This window comes from Colossoma macropomum, unplaced genomic scaffold (genome assembly GCF_904425465.1).
Source record: "Colossoma macropomum unplaced genomic scaffold, Colossoma_macropomum, whole genome shotgun sequence".
Taxonomy (NCBI): Eukaryota; Metazoa; Chordata; class Actinopteri; order Characiformes; family Serrasalmidae; genus Colossoma; species Colossoma macropomum.
The window spans coordinates 36,628,477-36,652,682 of record NW_023494799.1 but is presented as its reverse complement, the minus strand read 5'-3'; the positions used below and the strand labels follow the sequence as shown (position 1 = coordinate 36,652,682).

At 41.8% G+C, this 24,206-nt stretch overlaps 1 protein-coding gene across 3 annotated transcripts in view; it reads right to left on the bottom strand.

The window, feature by feature from the left end:
- Window positions 1-24,206, bottom strand: part of sbf2 (SET binding factor 2) — a 151,052-nt gene that overhangs the window by 46,983 nt on the left and 79,863 nt on the right. For all 3 annotated transcript variants that reach the window (XR_005008102.1, XR_005008103.1, XM_036585844.1), the window contains exons 7-16: window positions 21,638-21,770; window positions 20,613-20,721; window positions 20,365-20,478; window positions 19,752-19,829; window positions 19,305-19,418; window positions 17,293-17,421; window positions 16,955-17,053; window positions 16,327-16,531; window positions 13,295-13,404; window positions 9,196-9,345 (exon numbers count right to left, since the gene is read on the bottom strand). Coding sequence is in view for 1 of the 3 variants with exons in the window: in XM_036585844.1 (XP_036441737.1) it covers window positions 9,196-9,345; window positions 13,295-13,404; window positions 16,327-16,531; window positions 16,955-17,053; window positions 17,293-17,421; window positions 19,305-19,418; window positions 19,752-19,829; window positions 20,365-20,478; window positions 20,613-20,721; window positions 21,638-21,770 (1,241 nt within the window). In the remaining 2 variants the exon portion in view is untranslated. The remainder of the gene's footprint in view (window positions 1-9,195; window positions 9,346-13,294; window positions 13,405-16,326; window positions 16,532-16,954; window positions 17,054-17,292; window positions 17,422-19,304; window positions 19,419-19,751; window positions 19,830-20,364; window positions 20,479-20,612; window positions 20,722-21,637; window positions 21,771-24,206) is intronic.

The following is a 24,206-nucleotide window of genomic DNA, read 5'->3' as shown; positions in this document are numbered from 1 at the left end:
ATATATAACTTTACAAATACACACTTTTCACATTATTTTATGATAGCTCCTTAATATGAACATATGTGCATTAATAAAAAAACCATTATAGGCATTATGGCTCCCAAATTTTAATAAAATGCCAGTTGGTGTGACCAAGTGAACTATTAAAATTGGTCATTTGCGTAATTTTACTAAACTAGAAGAGCAGCCTTTCTCCTCTTTTTGGACACTGGATAAAAGACATGATGCAATTTCTCATCAGAGAAAATCAAGTACATCATGCAAGGGTCAAATGATAAGTTTTTTTTCCACTGGAGACCCTGTCTGTCCTATGTGAATGGCCTTTTCCTTATTCCCATTTCATAGCACTGTATGGTTACATATTGACAAAACAGTTTTTTTTTTTTTATTCATATTTTAAATGAACTTTTTTAAGGTATGCAGGCCCTTTTCCCCTTTTTTTGTTCCTTTGTTTGTTGTCTTGGTTTTTATTGTCTTGCACATTATTTTAGTAATTTATTAGTCTTATATTAGTAAAAAACTGTAAAACACCTTACTTTTAACAAAGGGTAATTTAGTTATATAAAACTCTAAATTAAAAAAAATTGGCATGATTTTATGTTTGAAACCTTTAAAATCATAGCAAGTTTATTCTGATACGCTTTTTAAGAAAGAGTGGTCGGGAAATTGCATTATGAAGAAGTGACCTTAATTGGGCAATGTCAAGATCAAAAGGGCATTCAGAAATATTTGTCACAAAAAAAAAGAATCATTTTTGAGACTGGTTCAGTTCACCAAGTCAAGTGGTTTGACCCCAGGAATACAAGAATATGTGTTATCACAATAATGTTTATCTATTTGGAAAAAAAATTAAACCTTGAGTTCAAGGACGAAGGTTTATACAGGTGCCAAAGTACAAAGACTAGTTAATACATGTTTTCAGTAGCTGTAACTATTTTTAAAATATAAGATTTTGTGGTTATGCCACCTGACATTTTCTGGGAGGTATAACTGGTTACCCTCTTTAAAAATTTAATTATATTAAAGTTTATTTATTCCTGTAAAGTTACCATTTTTGAGATACAAAGCTTTGTTCTGAAAGCAATAGTATACACAGATACATATGCTACACTTTGTAGTAAATAGTATACGGAGATCAAGCCCAATGGCTAGTAGAAGAAATGCTGAATAGGCCAGTGACTGTCTTCGGTGGCCTGCAGCACGTATGCGGTTTTACTCAGCTCCAAAGGAATGCAGAAAGAAACCATGTGCCTATGACTCAGGCTGCTTTAACCACATACAGTACGTGCTCTTGCGGGAGTGTCTGTGTGTGTGTAGGTAGGAAGAGAGTGGGTCATCTCCCTCTCTCTCTCTCAGCTCTAGACCACGTGAGACAAGTTGCCTTCTCTCTGACACGTTTACATCGTGAACTTTCACACACAGAGGCAGGAAATGATGATGGATCAACTTCCCTTAAGCATTCTTCCACGGACTCTTTCGAGGCACAAGCTGAGCTCAGGCTCAGGATGTTCGCAAAATTCTCCAAATGTGGACATGACAAAGGTGTCGTTACGTTGAACTGAGGAAATATGAGCCGTGATGGACAACAATAACCACAGCAAACCGTAAAAAGCATCTGGAATACCTCGCAGAACGCCAGCCGCTATTACTGTGAAATGTGCCCCTCTATCACCCGTACAATATTTGTTCAGCACGTGGTTGAATAACAACCAGCCAGTAGTTTTTTCAGCCATATGAAAGTGTGAAAGGCCAGGACTGATGGTGCCACCTGGTGTTTACCAATTCCTGCGGGATGTCATCCTGAGCTCTCCATGGGAATAATGCACATTACAACTTCCCAGCATAGTGGTTTCTGTGGGTTGCATAAGCCCATCGTACCGGAGTCCACATGGACAGATATCTCCGACATGTTCTGACAGGAAGATCTGAACACAGCAGCATTTTTGTCCCCATAGTCACAATAAGCAGCAGAAAATGCAGGCAAATAGCGAGTGGATTTAGAATCAACTGGCAGTTCCAATCTTACCCCTTCTGCACAGTAATTCTTTGATGCCCATCATTCCTAGAACAGTCTCCTGTATGGTGCACTAGCTAGTGATCCAGAAGAATGAATAGTGCTGTTTTGCACAGCATCGACCTCCAGCACAGCACAGGTATTATTAGAGAATAATACCACAACGGACAGGACACTGTCGAGTCTCAAGGGTCCAGAAGATTCTCGCAACGAGAATGTCTGGAGACAACCAGGAGAAATTTTGGGTCGGAACAAACTGAGTGTAAATTTCTAAATCAGTCCAACGCTTCAGGCACTCAAAGAAAGGGGGCGGTAGTACACTCTTCAATAATGCCCTATGCTGTCATTAGCCCATGAATGCGAGTTAGCATGGCTGAAAAGTCCTCTCAAAAAACCTACTTAAGCATGTAGTTGTGTGTCATGTGTGGAAAACAAATTAGATGTGGAAAAAAGAAACATTACCTCTTGAAAGGGAAAAACAATTCTGTTAGTTAATGACAGGGTTTTACTAGCTAGCTTTTTTTGCTTTTGCAATCAAGTACTCCAGACGTTTTTTAAATCCAGGCAGGTTTTACAGAGGTCGTAGTGTTGTATGCGTGTATTCTTGTTACGGGATCACATCTGGCCTAGATCTTTAATTGGGTCTGAAATTCTGACTGCAGCCAGAGAATTTTTTGTCCGTGCACAACCTAACACACAGGACTGGGCCTGAAATTTTGGTCCAACCTCGAGGCAAGCCTGACGAAATTCAGTATGAACCTGACCCGAACCACATCGGCAGGTTCTGAGACCAAACCTGACCTGAGTATAACAAAATTCTGTCCAAAACCAACTCAAACTGGCCCATCCATCACCCAAAGTGCCAAAGAAAACCTGCCATGAGAGAGACAGCTACTGTGTAGTGATCATAACAGCCATCATTAGAGCATGGATAAATAAAAGATAAAACAATATAAAATAATATGCTGTATCAAAATCAACAGCTGTCCAAATTTGAGTTTACATTCTGCTCTAACTACTGCTATTAAAATTATTTAAAATGATGAATGTAGTGAGGAATAAAGTAAGGAGTAGAACTAAAGCAGTGGAAAAAACAGGGTAGATTCTGTTAAAAGTGAGAACCCGAATGTAAAATTTGACCCAACCCAACCCGAAATATTATCTGACTGAACCATACCGCACTTAGTAGAGCCCCATTGGGTTTGGATAAGTATTTCAAGCTCTAGTCTGGCCCTGCAAGACCAGGCACTGTCCTGAGGCCCTGCTAATAGCCTACTGAGCAGGAAATGGCCAGGATGCGTTTTGCACTCCATCCCCTAGTGGGGCTCTGCTTGCCTTGCGCAACATCCAGTCCCAGAGCCGGCCACAGCTGGAGCTTGTGCCCACACATGCCAGAGTAAACCAAAACAACATTCAGTAAATATTCCAATTAGGCTCATTAATGTGTTTGTCACGAGTCTGCAAGTCTGTGATTGATAAGACTTATCGTTCATGGCCTGGAGAGATAGCTGCAGTCCAAGGTCATTAACCCTGGCACTGTCCTCAGGCTAATTTAGCAAAAATGAAACCAGGAGGCGCTTGCGTTGTTTCTTGCTAGTGGCCATTTTCAACAGTAAGCACTAGAGGAATGCACAACAAAATGTTTTTTTGTTAATAGGGCCTTGTTTATTCCAAGAAGTTGTGCAAACTTGCCTCTCCCCACAGTGAGACCAGGCCTCCAAATGAAAAAGTGGTACCACCAGGTGGGCTTCATCAGAACGACACTGCAAGGGCTGAGAACTTCCTGTTTCCTACACAAATACCTTGCAGACTTCAATCATATAAATTATTAAGTGATGAATACCAAGTTGATATTAAGGCGTGTTGTAGATCAATAAATTTGAATGCTAATATTCAAACAAAACAGACTCCTCTGAATAAGAAGTGGAGCACAACGAGTAAACAGATGTTCCATGAAGGTTCAGAAATGCCAGAATGAACGTCACAAGCTTGTAGTCACTGCAATAATAGCAATGATACACTCCCTGAGGAGCACTCAGACCATCAGCACCTTCGGCCACTTCTAGATAACTCCAGCACGTCATGAAAATTGCTGGAGCAGCAGATGAGCACCTAAAGAGGCATGCGCGACAAGGAGCCCAGGAAAAGCCTATCACAGACATAAACAATTCCAAAGAAACCTCTCAAGCTTTCACGAATGCATTCTCCACTTAAGAACACTAAGTGCTTAGGATGGCAAGCTTTGAACAAAAGGGTTCTCATCCATCAACAACACGTTTGTCAGCCCACAGCTCGTCTGCTTATGCTTAATGTCCCTCAATCAAGCTGCAGAGCTCCTGAGAAGTCTCAAAACATGATTTACAGTCTAACACAGGGGTCTATAATTACAATTTCCTCAAGCAAAGGTCCGGAACATCATAATGTCTAACCTGCATCATGATTCAGTGCCACATACTGTTTACTGAAGTAGCCTAGTAGTTATAGCAACATCTTATACAGTCAACAACTGAATGTCAAATCAAATAAAGTACAATTCAGTAACATTTCAACAATATTTGTCAGTTTTCTCTTTTTAGAGCACACCACGTAAAATAATCTGACTCACTTTCTTCTCCGATTGCTGTCTCGCCTCCTCCCTCCCGTGTGTGCGTCACTTGAGTCTCAGTGCTTGTCGTAATGCACAGATCTGACTGGCTGAGCAGCGTCACGTGTGATATTTATAACTCATGCGATTGGTCTGTGGGTCCCCTGGGCCGCTAAACCGATACCGTAATGACTAGAAATGATAGGCCGATTAAAATAGGACCACCCCGTTGAAATTAAATAATTATCCGTTGGTTATCATAGATCCAGGTCCGCAAAGGACAGCGTCTGGGTCCGGACTCGGACCACGGTCTGCTTATTAGTGACCTCTGGTCTACCACACGGCCTTACACAAATCTTCAGGTGATTTGGTGCACATGTGGCTGTAGCTTGTCCCCTGGGATGTTCATAAGAAGTTTGTCACCTAAAAACAAAGCCTATATGTCTAAATCACAACACGGCTTAATGGACATATGGATCCTATAATGCCCTGACATCTCCAAGTGTATATGTGTAGGAATTGACTGTATTTTTCATAAAGAAAAACAGGCCATCTATTTTCTCTAATGAGCTATTTTGTGGTATTAGTGCACTGAAAAGCTCAGCAGGGCAGATCATGCTCTCGAGACAGGGCGCTGATGGGCCAAAGACAAAGAACAGATCTCTTTTCCACTGGCCTGTGTATGTGAATGCGTATATGATTGTGAAGTTCCTCAGTGCCAAGGTCATGACATGCACCGCACATAAACAAGTGCTGGCACCAGTGCCGGCATATCTCAGCAGCTTTTGTGTTGGCCTTCCCCTGTGATGAAGCAAGGCGACGAGAGCACCAAAAGTGGGATATGAAAGCAATTAGAGAGAAGGCCAGGCTATCTGCTATTTTTGTTTCCTTTACAGCTCATCCGAGACAAATCCATGGACCCCCGGCTCCTCGCATACGCCGAAATCATGACCAAGTATCTGGAAAATGTGAAGATCTTTTACAGTCGCTGCTACCTTAGTTCCAATAAAGCGGTGAAAACAACAGTACAATATTACCCCGAAGAGCGAGACAAAATAATTAAAAAATTCTTGCCATGCTTAGTCTGATCTTTTTGGCCAGACAGACAGTAATTCTATTGGATATTTAGGCCGCATATTTGAATATATTATTTACTGTGTAACCAAACAGCAGCATTCTTTCGAAAACAAAGCATACTTGCCGAGGAGAAAAATGTGCCCGTGCTCCGAAAAACACTTTGACCTTCCTCTGTCTACAACATAATGTTCCAAAGAGACACAGTTTAACGATCCTTTTATAGGTGCCTAAATTTTAGTGCAAATCTGGAACAGTTCTCTAAATGCAACTGCTAGTCACATGGGTCTATAAAACGTATCTGACGCTAGAAGATTTACGACTGTAAAACAATAAAAACAAAAATGTCAATGTTTCAGACAAGTATGATAGTAACGGTGTCAGCATGAGGAAGTGATCTCTGCTACATCCATTGAGGACGACATTCCTGAGGCCAGAGTGCCTGTCTACAGTGTGCTGACCTACAGCATTAGCATGGATGCCAGCAGTGTCCTCCAGCGCTGCTCATTTCCCACTGGGGGGAACAGGCTTCCGATTCCAAACAGGGTCAACCTAACCCTACAGACTGAATTCAGAACTCTACTGTCTTGCTTTTCAGCCCTCATCTATAAGGTTCTCAAAAGGTCCTCGTGAGATGTTCCAAAATAAAGCAAGAGGACATGACTGAACTGGCTGGCCTCCTGTGGACGAGTCTTTACTGTCATTCAACACTTCTCCAACACCAGCTTAATGGGGCACTATCAGTCAGGTGGTTTCCATTAGAACGTCTCCACGTGCCGCAACGCTTGGAAAGTTGCTCCTGAAACAAGACAGAAGGGCCTCGACTGTTCCAGATGTGACCTGACTGGAAGAAAGAGACCTGCTGAACTTTCTACAATACGTTGTCTTCATCTTTCTTTCCAAACACATTCCATGTTAACTTGTAGCCGGTGGTGCCAAATGCCCTTTCACCATGAACAGCACAGGCTGTTTCTGTAGTGCGAGTCCATATGAAGTCATATATGACCTGTTCTCTCCCTCAGGCCAGATATTTTTGAAAACTGAACTTTTTCTGTATTTCATTTCTGGTCATTTTTTGGCCGCTGAAAATGGCAGTTTCCCGAAAATTCTCTCCAGGGTGAAGACTTGAAAACGGTGTTATTAGTGTTTCAATGAGGATGTTTCTTTTAAAATGCTTATCTTGAGCTACGTTCACATTACCAGGTTGAAGTGGCACAGATCTGATTTGCTGCCCTAATGTGACTCAGATCTGATGTTTTCAGGGCTGTGGACACACAAATCTGATCTTTTCAAATCCGACCTGAGTCACTTTCATATGTGGTCCTAGATCAGATATGTATCTGATTCGTGGCCATGTGACCTTAATGCGATGCTCAGATTGGAATTCATGTGCTTTTCCTTCACGGCGCGTGCGCCATCATTCAGCGTTACCATGGCAGCAGCGTCGAACAGACGTTAAAGCCTGTAAACGGTGGAAAAGCAGCACATCTTTTTCACCTTCATCTCACTCTAATAATGAAGCTGAGAGCTGATCAGAGTTAATTATCTTTTCAGCGAAGCTCGTTCTGACCGTTAGTTTGTTTGCTGATGATGCACGTGATTCATTCATGTGACGTTACTCAGCAAGACGTGCGCATGCGGGTCATTTCAGGACGCCAAACGGAGTGAAAAGCTAGTGAACTATGAAGTAGAAAAAACTCTTCTCGGCCTGACTCTGTTGCTGTTCTAGAGAGTGACGTAGGCATGGAAATGTAAACAACTCCATGGCAGCAGGGAATAGGCTTTCTTTTGCTTTTTTGAAAATCTGCTCCAGTTTCACAATGTATTCTGTATTTTAGCCAATATGCATGCTCACAAATGTTCTCTGTGAGGGATCTGGCATCAACTTTGTATGAAATATTGCTCTCTACTGAAGAGGATACTCATGTAAGCATTTCTGAGCTATTTTTTACATTATCATGTGGATAAAAACTCTCAGGAACTGCTGTTTGTGTGGACAGTTTCTTTCTAAAAAACTGAGGAAAAAAAACTGCTTTCGAAATATACAGATACATGTGGATGAGGCCTTAGTGCTGCATGTTCATTCGATGCTGTTGGTCAGTTTGATTAATCATGATGGCTAATTGTATATGGATTTCACTGCACATAATCTAATTAAGGGATTTCCAGTGCCTCATCAAATAAAAAATCTCAAGCTTAAAAATCACTTCCATGTATCTGTTCCTAGAAAGTCTTAAGCTCATAAGGGTCTTATTTCACTTAATAAAACACACTTTATTAAATATTCAATGTGCAATTAGACTTGTTTAAATTTAATTCACACTTTCTTTTCTAGAGGATGACTGTACAAACTGCACTTAAAAGCAGATACGTTTCTATTTGGGACAAAGTAAATTAGTCTTGACCGGGCATCAGAAATATAATGAGGTGGGATACCAAAGCCCTTCCTAATATTTTGCTGAGGCCGAAAAAACACAGGAGATCACATATTTGACCTAGACCTACACGTGAATGTCAGACTTGGACTGTGATGTCCCCAACTGCTTTTACAACTCCCATACCTAGTGGCCTGCAGTGGTCTGCTGATGTCCACTCAGCTGCAGATGTTTGGACTAATGGCCAACCAGTCTGGAGCACCAAAATATGCCAGGAACTCAAAATGACTCAATAAAAATCATTCACTTAGAAAACAGCACAGTGCTATTAAAATCTCCCAACCTCATGATGTGAAGCTGTAAAACATGAAGGTCTACCAACAGGACCTTGTTATGCACTGTGATTGATGGCACCATGACAGTTTATAGAGGTACACAACAGAGAGACATTCGATAACTTGCCAATCACTTGCCGATGATAATTCGGAGGAAAAAAGCAAAGTAAACCCCAAAAGCACAACACGGATCAGACAGATTCTTAGAGGCAAATTTTGGTAATGTATGGTGAGTCTGTTTCTGTAGGAATAATAAATTATAAAAACAAAGCAAGAATTGAAATTAAAGGCAAAGTGCTGTAATTAACCCAAATCTGCTCTCTCCATGAAGTCATACATTTCAGATGAGTCACTAGAAGAAGTTATGTAAGTCCCAGTGCTTGTATCCACAGCAATGGCTCAATATTATTGAGGCAGTTAAAACAAAGGTAATATAAATGAACCTGCCTTTGCAGATGTGTCTGTTGAGCACCACTCTCTCAGGTACTCATTCACTTGCTACCCATTATAATCAAAACCTGCTTTAGCTCATTAAAATCCACCAGGAGGTCCAGCTACTACATATTAAAGAGGAACTGACAGCTACTGAACCTCTCTCTCGTGATAAACCTGTGGATTTGTAGACCTCATAAATGCCTTGCGAATCTAGTCAAGGAACTCAAGTTCTAAGAAAGAGCCTGGACGTCTTGTAGAGACAGTGGTCAGTGCACACCTGATGTTATTAAGAAACTTTCATAGATCAGTGGAATTTCACAGCAAGAGTTCAGCAAAACACTATTTGTGCAGGGAGCAGGTAAAAGGAAGTCGTACCTGAAGAGCACAGTTCATCATGCGCACTATGTGGTCGAACTGCTGGTGGTCCAGGATGGCACGGTTCTGCTGTACGTGTAGGCTGAGCTCTTCGGTCAGACACTGTCGCGCCGCCCTGCCTTTCAGTGCGCGCAGGGCCGCAGGGAGAGCCTGTGCACAGCAACACATTCACATCTCAGACAGTATAACAACACAAGCTGTGGAATTCCAGAGATTATGTCACTTTAAGGTCTTTCTCACTAAGCCTGATTCTTAGACCACACAAGTTGTCACGTTTTGGACGTTAATGGTGTACAACACTGTGGTATCTCAGTCTGTCCTAAAATGCTATCATTACGTTTAACATGGACTTGAAATGTAACTCATTTTGAGGCACAGCTACACACAATTTTTGTACAAAATGATAAACTTTCAACTTTTTCAACACATATATGCATACAGGGTGATTCAAAAAGATTTATCTGATTTCAAAGCGCCATATTTTTCCGACCGTGAGGCGCCTAGGAACCAATCACAATCCAACTGAAAGAGGGGGTCATAGGGTTTCTGGCTCCCTTCAGTCTGTGAGGAGATGAGAACCCTGAGCAGAAAGCGTTCTGCGTTCTCCACTTCAATAAGAGTGAATCCGTCAACTGTGCAGCGTGATTTTCATTGGCAATGAACCTCCAACAGCTCAGAGCGTTCGTCGTTGGTTCCACAACACTGGATGATCTCCGAAATCGCACTGAAAGAGATGTGAGTGCAGCGACACCCGACATGCTCAATCCAGTATGGGATGAATTTGACTATGGCGTTGATGTTGTCCGTACAGCTGGAGGAGGTTCATATTGAGACCTTGTAAAATTCTGTTCCTGGGATGCTGGTGTCCAGGGTTGCTGGTGTCCAGGACAATTTGGTGATTTACCTGCTGTAGCACACCTGATTACCTTATATGTTAAGTGGCTATGTTTGAGTAGGGAAACTTCCAAACTGTGCTGGACACTGGCCCTCCAGGACCGAAGTTGTGTACCCCCGATGCTCGTAAGTTTACATACTTATGGTTCAATTTTTAAGACATTTACCATTTTTAGAAACTATGCGAATACAAAACACATTTCTTTTATTTAGTAATAGATGTAGCTTTTCATTTTCACAGAAATTTGCATGTAGTATATTAATCATAATATTCACTGAAATTACTCAGTCAAAAGTTTACATACCCTGTATGCTGGGCCTGTTAATACACAAATATCTTGAGATCACTGATAAAGCCTTAGTTCTGAGGGAAACCTTATATAATTGTTCTAAATTTGCTTCATGCTAAAAACAAGGAAAGCAAAAATAATGTTATTATTAATGTTAAAAAATATGCAAGAAGGCAATTTAAACACTATAAATTAGGAAAAGCTTATAAAAAGATTTTAAAATACTCTTTAGCACTAAAAGTTTGATAAAGAAGTGGAAAACCAGCGCCTCTGTCGCTACCAACCCAAGATTAGGCAGATCAAAAAGTTTTCTGAGACAACCTCCAGGAAAATAGTGCGAAATAAGAGGAAAAACCCCCAAGCTACTGCAAAACTACCATACAAACGTCTCTGAGACAAAGTAATATGGCTGTCAGAATGTATGATTATGAGATTCTTAAACAGAAATGCTTGCATAGAAGGGCTGAAAGATAAAGCTTCCAGATGTGACAACATCAAAAAACCATCCCCTTGCAACGTGCCAAACATCATCTAGGGGAACCTTGAGACTTATGATGAGCTCTGTTGTTTTTTGGGAGGGGAGATGGCAAGATGAATGCAGCAGATTATCAGACAATCTTAGACAAAAGTTTGCACGCATCAGTCTTGTGCATGGACTGCACTTGGACTTTCCTCACAAGGTCAAGTTGACCCTTCAGTGGCTGCAGCACAAAGTGCTCTGGAGTGGCCCTCACAGTCCCTGGACTTCATCACTCAGCCACTCTGAGGAGAACTCAAATGTGCAGTACATGGAAGGCAACCAAAGAATTTACAGGGCCTGGAAGCTTTTTTGCCAGGAAGAGTGAGCAGCTTTTCCACCCGAGAAAATGAAAGCGCTCTTTCACATCTATGACAAAAGGCTGCAAGATGTCACTGATGCTCCGAGGGTAACACACAACATTAAGTTGTTAACAAGGGTGTAAACTTCTGACTGGGTCATTTCAGATGTTATTCTGGTTAATATAATACATGCACATTTCTGTGGTGACATAGTTCTATTTGAGTAGTGTTACTAAATAAAAGAAATGTGTCTGGTATGATCGCTCATCTTCCAAGACTGAAAAAAATATCCCTGCAGACTGTTGGCGCTGTGATAAAGACAAAAGACTGACACACTAAATACTAAAAAAAGTGCTATTATATTCAGTTTTATAGGCATCTGTGTAATTTTATCTTAACTATACACTGATCAGGTATAACATTATGATCACCTCCTTGTTTTTAACGCTCATTGTCCACTTTATCAGCCCCACTTACTATATAGGTGCACTTTGTAGTTCTACAGTTACAGACTGTAGTCCATCTGTTTCTCTGCATACTTTGTTAGCCCCCTTTTACCCTGTTCTTCAGTGGTCAGGACCCCCATGGACCCTCACAGAGCAGGTACTATTTGGGTGGTGGATCATTCTCAGCACTGCAGTAACACTGATGTGGTGGTGGTGTGTTAGTGTGTGTTGTGCTGGTCTGAGTGGATCAGACACAGCAGTGCTGCTGGAGTTTTTTAACACTGTGTCCACTCACTGTCCACTCTATTAGACACTCCTACCTTGTCAGTCCACCTTGTAGATGTAAAGTCAGAGACGATAGCTCATCTGCTGCTGCACAGTTTGTGTTGGTCATCCTCTAGTTCTTCATCAGTGGTCACAGGACGCTGTTGGCTGGATATTTTTGGTTGGTGGACTATTCTCAGTCCAGCAGTGACACTGAGGTGTTTAAAAACTCCAGCAGCACTGCTGTGTCTGATCCACTCAGACCAGCACAACACACACTAACACACCACAACCACATCAGTGTTACTGCTGAGAATGATCCACCACCCAAATAGTACCTGCTCTCTGAGGGTCCATGGGGGTCCTGACCACTGAAGAACAGGGTAAAAGGGGGCTAACAAAGTATGCAGAGAAACAGATGGACTACAGTCTGTAACTGTAGAACTACAAAGTGCACCTATATAGTAAGTGGAGCTGATAAAATGGACAATGAGCGTAGAAACAAGGAGGTGGTCATAATGTTATGCCTGATCGGTGTATGTTATCTGCTTTTTCCCCTGATGCGGGAAAATGAATAAAAAATAATTTATGGCCACTTTCACTGGAAATTAAATAAATGAAAGGTGGTCTGACTTCTGCACAGTACTGTGTGACTGTGTATATCCATCCCTTAAAGATTGATACTATGCACACATGAATATTTTCAAAAACTAAGACTTGGTGATATTAAACTGTTAACAATTGCACATTTACCCTAAAATTACAGCTTAAGTACAGTATCTGCTGAAAGTCTTTGTAACCTCTGGCTGCTCTACTATCACACAATTCAATTATTACTATGAGTAGTATGGAAATTGCTATAATGGCGGTGATGGGTTTACTGGCTCCATGGAGCAGTCAGCAATGAGTTCAGCATTTTTGTAGTCACAAAGGAATGAAAGCATTATGTAACTTGCATATGAAACCCAGTGGGTGCTCAAAGTAACTGGCTGCCATCCCATAGCCCACATAAGGGGGATCCATCAGAAAAATGCGGATGAGATCTAGGTAACCCTTTTTTTTACAGGTCATTTATGAAGTTATTTAGCTTAAGAGAATGTAAATGGCTTAGGGGAACAATGGCGCAAGTTAATGTTGGAATAACATTTCTGTTTGTGATAAGGGGAGGAAGATAAGCGGAGTATGTGTGACTGTTTGTTCACCCCTTCCCTCCTCGTCTCCTGCATCTGCACAACTCCCAGCTGGAACCCTGATGGCGATATCCATTCTAAGAATGCCATCATTAATAGTCACTAATCTCTTGCTCCAGATGTGCGAGTATGTGTGCGAGTTTTAATCACAGCCTGCCATGAAGCTCTTCTACTGTGGAGTACTTGTTAGAGTCACCTTCTCGGTCTCCAGCGTCTTGTTTTCGAAGATGAAGCCAATACAGCTCCGCACCACCTCCAGGCGCCGGGCACTGTTGAACACTGAGCTAGCCTTCCCTGTGATGGACACTGAAATGAAGAGATAGAACATATTAGCTATTAAACATTCAAAGGTAAGACAATTCTTTTCCAATCATACATTTCCATTCAAATGTTGAAGGAACAGTTCATAAAAAAGTCACATTTAAGCAATTTTTCACAATTTACCTCATCCAAGATGTAGTCAGTCAGTTAAGACTCGCTTGGTGTCTAAAGTTTTCTTCTTTAGTTTTTCAATAGCACTATGAGGCTAATGTAGCTAACAAATAATTAAAACTTATGTATACCTATTACTGCAAAAAGGCCCTGACACACCATATTACAAGAAAGAATTAGTGCCAATCAAGGCTGTCTGATGACCACCTGCTATCACCTCACATCACATCATGTCTTTTGTGAAAAGCTGTCTTTGAACACAGTCAAGACTACAAAAACTACAGATAACTTCATGAAAGGAAGTAATTCTCTATACCATGAGGTGGCATAACAACAACAACAACAACAACAACAACAACAATAATAATAATAATAATAACAATAATAATAATAATAATAAAACCAGAAAGAAGTGATGACTGAACTCAGCTACAGGCTAAGACATTTCATCAATCCACCAGTAACATTGAGGCTTTACGTTAAAATTTTTACTCAAGGCTTCACTCTGAAACTGCATATAACATACAAAGTGTCCCCTGTCCCTTTTGTCTCAAAGTTAACAAGCATAAATATTCTTAATATGCTGCCGTGCAAAAAATGTAAGACTATCCCTGGAGGATTAACAAAAGGGCATTTAAAGCACCAGCCCGTTTGCACATTACTGCAGTTCCTCACGCCAAGACCTTTTTGCTTGATGCTTTCAGTATGCATCATACAGCAGCTCCAGCGTATCTGTCCAGCTTTAAAATACAAGTAACATTTGTATAAATATCAGGAGACTGTAAGATACATTGCTCTTTTTTGTTAGCTATGGCAACAAAGAGATGTCATTATGAAATATTTACACTGTACACAGTCGAGTCACATTATGACCATGTCCTACTTTTGACGGCGGCAGCGCGTAGCTCATGAAGGAAATCCCGTGTCGTGAGCTGGCTTGGTGGGTATATAAGGTGTGCGATAGGCTGTCTGCACACATATCCCTCAATGCTGTCGTGGGTAAAAGGGGCGATTTATCAGACTTGTAAAAAAGGGATGATTACTGGCTTTCGGGCCAGTATTTCTGAAACTGTGCAGTTTGTGAACTGGTCGCGTGCTGCTGTGGTGAAAGTGAGTGGACAAATGGCAGCATTGCGAGCAAGCGATGTGGAAACCGCGGAGCACCACGTGCCACTGATGTGAGAGGTGAATGTCAGCTACGAAGGTGCGCGAGGGCGGACCGACATGCTACAGTGGAGCAGCTCACCACCAAAATGAACCGGGGGCTACCAGACGTGTGTCTAGAACTACAGTTCCGCTAACCCCAATGCGTACGGGGCTCCGAAGCAGACAGATGGTCACCGCACCTCTGCTAATGAAGTTGCATTGGCAGGAAAGGCTTCAATTTTCATGGCATTATCGTAATTGGACCTCCGATGATTGGCAAAGAGTTGCCTTCTCCGATGAGTCACGTTTTCTGCTTCATCGAACGGATAGCCGTTGGCATGTCAGGTGAGAAACATCAGAGAACAAACATCCTGCAACCATTGCTGGAAGAACATAAGCTGGTGGTGGCAGCGTTATGGTCTGGGGAATGTTTTCATGTGGAAGTCACTCTCAACCGATTTGGGTATGAATCCATCCTTGCAGATCACGTACACCCATACACGCTGACTGTCTTCCCTTGGACGGATGGGATCTTCCAGCAAGACAATGCAACATCACACAGCTAGAAACGTCCGACACTGGTTGGAAGAGCATGACTAAGACTTCCAAGTACAACCCTGGCCTCCTAATTCCCCAGACTTTAACCCTACTGAGCATCTGTGGAGCCACCTCGATCGTCGTGTTCGCTCTATGGATCCTCCCCCACGCCCCCTCCAGCAGCTGTGGGATGCATTGCAGTCAGCATGGCTCCAGATACCTGTGACAAACTACCAGGACCTTACTGAGTCACTCCCAGCCAGTCTATCTGCTGTCCGTGCTGCACATGACGGTTACTCTGGATATTAGCTGGTGGTCATAATAATGTGACTCAACTGTGTAAAAGCATTGTAGTTTGAAAGTAATATCAAGATAACATGCTTTGAGAGTCGTGGGTTTTTTGTAAACTGATGATGATTCACGGCATTTAAAGTCAGCATTAAAACTTAACACTTTATATTAGTGTTATGTAAGTTTGGCCTAAGCTTTCTAGGCTAGCTAACAGCTACATTTTATTTTTATAATTCAAATGAGATATATAATATAATGACCATATGTTAATCATTTTTATTTGATATAATAATTTTTATCTAGAGATTTATTTCATTTTCCAAAAAAACATCAATAATTTTTGAGTGCTGTGGCCCCCACAAAACCCCTGCTTTACAGGGTTACGAGCTGAATTAACCCAAGAAAAGAGCTCTTCCTAGCCGCTGACACTGATTCAACATGCTTAGTCGGCCAAAAGCGCTGACTATGGCTAACTAGGACTGATGGTGCAGGCCGTGCCACAGAAACTACTGGCAGCAGATGGCTACAGATACTAAATGACAGCCTGACAACAGCTTACGAAGTTTCAGGGCCCTAAATTACCATAAATTTGGCTTAAACTGGATCAAGTTGTTTAGCAACCTCAAACAGACGTGGATATATGGTTTCTGACACTTTGTGACACACCGTTATTCATAAATGGACAAAATTTAAGGCTCAAAATGGCTACAAGTACTGTTTTTTTTTACCTTTGTAACATACTTTTGTTTATTTTACAGCAGTGTACAATATTGCTTTGTCACCACATCATTCCTTTAATCAAATTTATTAAGCAGTACTCACCCACAGGAGGACCGGCGGGCACCACACACTTCCTTTCAGGCCGGGCACTGATGTTAGTGTGGTTCTGCTTGGCCAGGCCCTCTTGCATGAGATCTTCCACCTTGTCCTCTTCCAGCAGGGGGAAGGGCACCACATGCACTCGCAGGTGAGAGCCCTCGCTGGGCCGAGGCACTTTTTGGAAGGCCATGTGGGGATTAGGGTTTTCCTATAAAGCCAGAGCAGAAACACAGTAACTGAAGCTGTGGTTTAGTTAGGTATTCAGCACTCCCTGGAATTGGCTGACATGAACACAGCACTGATTCGACAAGCTCTGAAAATTTTCTTCATTAATCACTGAGCGTATTAACAGTTCCTCCTGGGCTAAGCTACTCCACAGAAGCCTAAAACATCAATAAACAAGCCCTTAGTCCTAACTGAAATGTCCATTTGGAGAACATCAATGGTTAAATATTTGGCAGAACAGCAGTACTTAATCAAGACAGTGCAAGCAGAGCACAGAAAGACAAAACAGTTCTGAGACGTGTTTAAAAGGACAGCCAGATGGACCAAGGAGATGTGGAGCATGGCAGTCTTTCAGCAGCCTGAAAGCACAGGCGCTGGTTCAGAAGATGAGGCTGAGTGGGCTCACGTTTCGATAAAGCTGCTCAGAGAGTTCCCTCATGTGCTTCTGCAACTTGTTTGGGTTCTCTTCTTCCTCCTTAAAGCGCTCCACATCGAAGGCCACCAGCTACAGAAAGAATCGTACAAACATGTCAGACTCTGTCTGCGCAGAAACAGCATTTGACGGATTAATGAATCAGCATTTAAAGTCTTGGGTGAGGAATCTACTTAGCAGAGTCAAGCACCCAGGACAAAAACAGTGGAATTTTACTGAGCCAAGCTGAGTCACATGATGACCAAGCTCATATTATTCAGCTGTGCTGTAAACTGTTATTTTGGTGAGAGACAAAGCCTGGTATACCGCACCTCATCGAAAAGATCACAAGCTCTGTAAGGAGGCCCTCTCTCTGACACAAAGCCGGCGAAGGCCATGCCATCCAGCACCTTGGGCAGAAAGTCATTTTCGATCAGGCCACGCTGACCCAGGAAGGCAGCCTGCAAAACAAAACAAAGACGTCAGGAGGGCATGACTAGCTTAATCGATGAGTCACAGTTTTTCACAGTCTCCAGTAAAATCCCCAATGTAAGAGCAAAGCCTTTTCGTAAAGGAATAAAGTGCCACGTGATTCAAGTGATAGAGAATGACTTATCTAAACTAGACTATCACCAAACAAACAATGTGAACGGCAGCTTAATCAGCCGCTGTTTATGTGGATAAAAATGATTAGCTGACGTTCTAGTATAAACGGATGACTGCAGCAAGGATGACAATAGTGACTGGGGAATGAGATGGATAAGGGGAAATGCTGGGCCTCTGAGCTGGGCTGGCACATGGAGATGCTATGAGTTATTGGGGAGACGTGCAGCATTCCTCAGCCATAATCTGACCCATGTGGGGTGCTCTAAGAAGGATGTGTGGAGAGGTTGCTGTGGAAACAGCCTCCCACACAAACAAAAACAACGGGGGGCGGGAGTAACACATAAGCACATACCCACACTCGCACACACAAATGTAATTTTGATTCTTTGCATGTGGCTCATCACTTTGCACAGTCCATAGTGCAAGGACAGAGAAGTTTTAAACAAACAGGGAAAGATATCATCAGCACAAATGCTTTCAGCCAAGCACTTCAAAGCATAAGGCTCCTGAAATAAAGCATGGCTCCTTGCTTATCTCCTGGTTCAACAAGATTATCCCCCCCTCATACTCTGGCCACGGGCCCAAACCACTTGGTTTATGAAAAGGCAGGTATTTGTACAAGTGCAAGCAGCTTTTGTTTAGAGGTAGGATTAACAAAACTACTGCCTCAAGCCACTTCGAACAGATTGTGCTGCAAAATAAGGCTCGCGCAGGATATGACTTCCAGATCTAGTCAAAAACACAAAATGCGCCACTTGCATAAGGAAGGGGAAAGACAAAGGAAAATAAATGAAAATATTATAGTTTTCAAAACTGGAGTTCAAAAAAATTTATTAAAAGCTACAGAAAAGCAATGGGACTCCTAATCACCACCTGGAAGACCTGACAGACCAGCAAAACTGCCCCCATCAGATAAACAGCACTTAAGGCTTTCATCTTTGAGAGAGAGGAGAAAATCAAGCTGCTTCAGATCTGAAAACATCCACAGGTGTTTCTGTCCATCCTTCCACTGTGAGGAGACGACTCAGCGCTATGGGTCTGAAGGGATGTGTAGCTGTCAAGAAGCTGTTACTGAGAAAGGGAAATAGACAATAAAGGGAAAAAAAACAAACAAACTAACAAACAAAGAAGCTGCTGGTGTTCTTAAAAAGAATGGACTGACCAATCCAGAGTCCAGACCTCAGCATCACTGAATGTGTTTGGATTACTTGGATCATGAAAAGCAGTAAATGCAAACAACTTCTAAGACTGAACTTTGGAGGAAAAATATATCTTTGATGTATTTCTTGGAAAAACTGAAAGCAAGTCTCCTAAAACGAATCAAAGATGTGATAAAGGCAAAAGCTGGACACACTAAACACTGAAAAATGTTTTATTATGTTATATTTAGTCGCTGTGGCTTCTGTGTAATTTTCTCTTACAAATGTTTTCTGCTTTTTTCTCCCCTGACGCTTGTTCTTAACTGCTGTTTTGACTGGAAATTAAATAAATATAAGGAGGTCTCCCTTTGCAGAGTATCATACATATGAAAGTCAGAGACCAACAAGGATGTGGCACATTCACAAATGAACATATGAAATTCATCACATGCCAGTGAGCACTAGCAAGTCTAGACTGGTTTAAAGAGGACAGGGTTACAGTAATCATTCACCCGTGAATGACCCTAGCCCCCTGACCCCTTTCATACATGCAGAGGTTAATAGCAGGGTGTTCCGGCTTGACGTGCTGTCTCTCTCACCTTGTGAAAGTGAATCACGGGTTCGGGATGGATTCGAATGAGCTGCAGACAGGACCTGTAGCCCTGGAACAGTTGTGCAAACAAGCGCAGGAAGACGGCCCTCACCTCCTTATCCTGGCAAACCGAGAAAGAGAGAGAGAGAAAGAAAGAGACAGATGGAAAGATGGACAAGCAGCGTCAGATAAATGCGTCAGGCTGGCATGAAACGGCGAGAAGGTGAACATTCCATGCTCCGAAATAGAGCTGTACACGAGGGAGGCAAAACTCCTAACTTGCTAACACATTTTTCAGCCCCCTGCGGAACAGATAAGAGATGACTCCTGCATCTGCTGTATCAGACCAGCTGCTCGTCTTGCAGTTTCTGCTGATTGCCCTGCAAGACTATTACGGGAAAAAACACTCCGAGAGGTCAGCGGGGCAGTCCTGGTTTATTCCTGAAGCTCTTACCAGCAGCTTGAGGTTGGACGGAGCGGAGCGCGGGGGAGGGAAGGCATTATCTGCTATCTCAAGATCTGGATGCAGAACCTGGAAGATAAGAAAAAATATCCTGTTCAGTTGATACATTAAGAGCTATTACAGAATGTGACCTGATCGCTTCCACTGAAAATAAGTGACTATTCTGGCACTGTGAGTCATTCAACTCCTCACATTACGGCCAGACAGAAAATTCTGATGACTTAATACAAATGCGAATTTATGGTATGTCAAAGAGATTCAGTCAAATTCAGTGGTCAGCTGGTAAACACTTTTTGAGAGCAAATGCATGTGTATGTTAAAGCAGAAGCACTCAAACTTGTTTTTGGGGGGCCAAAGTGACAAAAACAAAATGTTTTGGTGGTCCAAGAGCCAAAAAAGACAAATTATAGAAATAAAGAAGCTAGGTAGGTTTCAAATTAAAATGACCATTTTATAACATTACACTATATTTTGCTGCCAAACAAACAAACAAATAAAGGAAAAACATGGCATAAGTTCTAGTGACTAGGTGAACTTTCTGATGAGCTAAATCAAACATCCACTTTTGCCAACTTTGGGCAGCCCTGATCTAAAGGGTACTTACCATAGACAGAGTGGTCTGAGTGTTGTGTAACAGAGGCTCAGGTAGCTGAGACAGGTGGATACACTCTGGAATTTTTATCGTTCCTCCATCTAGGTCCGCAATGATCACATCAAGCTGAGAACAGACCCCAAAAAAGCTCATCAGAGACTCTGCTGCTTGGCTGGCTTTGCTTCTACAACTTAGCGCTGACCATTATGTGCAAAGTAGCCAAGAAAGCAAAACGCTTTTCTGTGGAAATCTAAACTCACCAGTTCATGAATCTCGCTCTGGAACATGGAGTGCACGCCGATGATGAAGGGAGTGGGTGAGCTCAGCACCTCGAGCAGCCGAGACGGGAGGATTGGAATGTAAGGATAGCTGCGGATTCAAAAATCAGGGAGAAAGACGTTACTATCGCCTCTTGTCAGCAACGTTTACGTTCTATTGCAAAACTGTCACAAGGATCTAAAAATAGTTATACCTAAAATACGCTCACGAAACTGCTGGTAGGCAGGAGATTCATGCCAATTTGAATTGCATTACATCACTTTTAAATGCATTCTGAAGGCTTATCTTTTTTAATTGAGCGACCTCCTTCAACAGTCATGGATACGTGCATAACTCTGTGCTCTATTTATATCCTGTATTGCACTCTCTCTCTGCATACTTAAGCAATAGAACATGAGAGGGAGTGTGTTATCGCAAAATAACATCACGGCTGTGATTTGGTCGCAGATCATCACAGCTGTGATGTTATTCGTGATAACACACTCCTCGAGTGTTCTATCGCTTTTATACAACAGTTAAATAAATAAAGTAATAAATTAATAAACTGGGCCGTGAACGCGGCGTTTAGTATGTTTTAATGTTCGCAGTTCCTTCACCAAATTATAGTTCCTTAACAAGAAGCTCGTTGCTACGTCAGAGTAACGAGCTCCGCCCACTCGCTGCACAGCCGGCAGTTCATTTTCCAGCTCCACACAGACCAACTGACCGTTTGGGAATTTAGTGTCGTCTCATCTTCAGAGTCTGACCAAATCGGCTGTCGGTCAAATGTAATCTTAAAAGTGTCCATTTTCTGTTTGTGGCAAAGTTAGAAGTAAAATCGTTCAAATGGCTTGATCGTCTCCTACAGCCGTCAAAGTCGTTGCTTAGCAACGGCGTCTCAGCGGAGTGATACTGTGTTTGTGGAAAACCTGTGATGTTATGGCGAAATAACCGCACGGTCAGAACGCTTCTCAACCAATCAGCTTGCGTGGCTGGAACTAACTGTTGTATAAATATACATACATACCTGTATTTGAGAGGAAACATCATGGCATCTAAGGCTCGGCAGGCCTCTCCAAGTCTCTGGTAGCTCGTGGAATGGAACAAAACCTTGTGTTCTGTCAGAACTGCACAAAAAAGACTCAGAACATTCTGGATCCCTGGAACGCATAGAAGAAACAGAAAATGTTGTTAATCATGTTTTAGAACTTGCTATTAATTAAAAACACACTGTTGAGATTTACAAATGGGTGAAGTGGTAATCTGCTAGAGTGTAGTTAAAATGGTGACTACTTCAGTTTCTATTTCCAGACCATGAAACAGTCACAAAAACAACCAAAACAAAGACCAAATGTCCAGCATAATGTGAAACAGACAATTTAAACCAGGCGTTAAAGCATGGTTTACAGGAAAAACGGAACAATTTCATGCCACATAGACTGCAATCACAGCACGCCACATTCCACATAAGACATCCTTCTATCTCAAACAGGATAATGAAAATATGTCTACGGGATAAAACAGGATCTCACATCCTTTTCAATGATGTAAATCAAATGACATACCAAATCGGCAGACGAGGGGGGGAAAATGGTTTACAGTTCCTGTTATTGTTTGCTATCAACATACCACTGAGACCATTAATCACAGGTCTGAGAAAGATAGAGAGAGCCAAACAGTGACAGAGGCATCCGCACAACTGCCCAGGGTCAGCGGTTCAGCTATGCCTGTGTCAAGCTTTGACCCTCACCAACAAACAGGAACAAGATATGAAAATGAAGTGTCTGTGCTACTGCCCAAAGACCTGAACTTGAAGACAAGCCAGGAAATGATGAAGAGCTTGGGAATTTGAAGTCACTTTAGCTGTTCCATGCAGCCACATTTAAATGTCATTGGTGACTTGCTTCCTGGGATGCACACCTACCATAGACTATATTACTATCCAGGAACAGCTGTTAATTAACCTCTTCAACTCCTTGAGACCACCGGTGGTTCCAAAACGCACTTCGTCATATTCTTCATAACTTTCATATTTCATAAGCTACATTCAGAAGGTGGGGGTCGTATGAGAGCTGTAACTGTCTTCTTTCCAGTAAAATAGATGGGTGATGTAATTTTAAACCCTTATAATAAAAGAAGCTGAACTCAAATTTGTTTTGTCTACTGAAAGTCGACCCATTTTTCCACAAATCTAAAAAATTATTATTTTCAGTATATTACTTCAGTAATTACTTTTATAAAATAATGCAAAGAGCATCTAAGATTTTTGGCTTTCAGCAGTAAATGGTAAACATAAAGCAATATGTGTGATCATAAAACAGATGTTTTGTTAATTTGAGGGGAGCTTTTACAAAAAAAATAAATAAATAAATAAAATAACTTATTAAATTTACATTTATTTCATGCAGTTACTGAACAATTTGCTTAAGGATTTGGTCATGTAAATTCAGAAGGACAAACCAAAATATACCCTGGAGAATAAGAGGTTAATGAGTTTTTAAAAGAGGAATGCAATATTTGAGATCTACGATTCTCCCCAACTTCATGTTTATCGCCTTATTTTGTGTCCTTGGCCTCTCCTGGAATAAACGGTTCATTGCATCAGCTAAACTGAAAACAACAGGTTTCACAATCTAAGAGATATCCAGCCACACACACTCATTTGCTCTCTGACCTTGAGGTGTTTACTTATCAGCTGGAAACAGCGGTCCATTTCCGACCCTAAATAACAGCAAACTGGCTCGGACAAAAGACTACAAACAACAAGCTGAGGGCTGCAGGCGAACTCCTTCCTGTTCTACCAGGCCTCCACTTCCCGTGGAGTGTGACGGGGCTAGGGGGACATTTTTCAGGCCTGACTGCAGTGACTCTTTCTGAGAGGAGTCAAACACGGGGTCTGGTCTTAAAGTGCCTTTCACCCAAGTTTTACTCCCTTCCCTGTGATAAAATCGCAGTAACGCACTGCCTCCAGTGGCTTTTATAAAACACCAGCCAACATAAAATATATTAAAATACATAATGTTTTAGAAAATTATTCAAGTTATTACTAATAATAATCAACATAAACAAGCATTCCACCAAGAAATGTAGTTCCTTTACAGTACGGTATCATTGCTGAGCAACGATTGACCACTGAATAAGGAGAAGAACGTTTGGTCGCCCATCACTGTAAGCTGACATTTCATGGTTTTTAAAACTTTTTTGGTATAACAGTGAACATATGATAACACAGCACTGTTTAATGCAAATACTTTGTAAGTACTTCTTGTTCACCAAATTATCACCACACGTCTTCTGCCAGTCTGATGATGCCACTTTTCTCACGCTGGGGCTGAATCTCAAATGGCTCCCTGCTCCCTACATAGCGCACTACGTAGGAATTTAAATACTGACTCCTGCAGCAAAATATCGCTAAAAATGGTCATTTGGGATTCATCTACATTCATACTCGACAAGCAGTCACTAATTGACAGCAAAAGGTAGAATTTCTAAACTTAACTGTTACACAGCTCACTATTAAGCTAAGGAATATGGAGCTGTTTGGGATTCAGCCTCAGTTTGATGTGACTTCTGACTGAAAGACGGACATTTGAAGC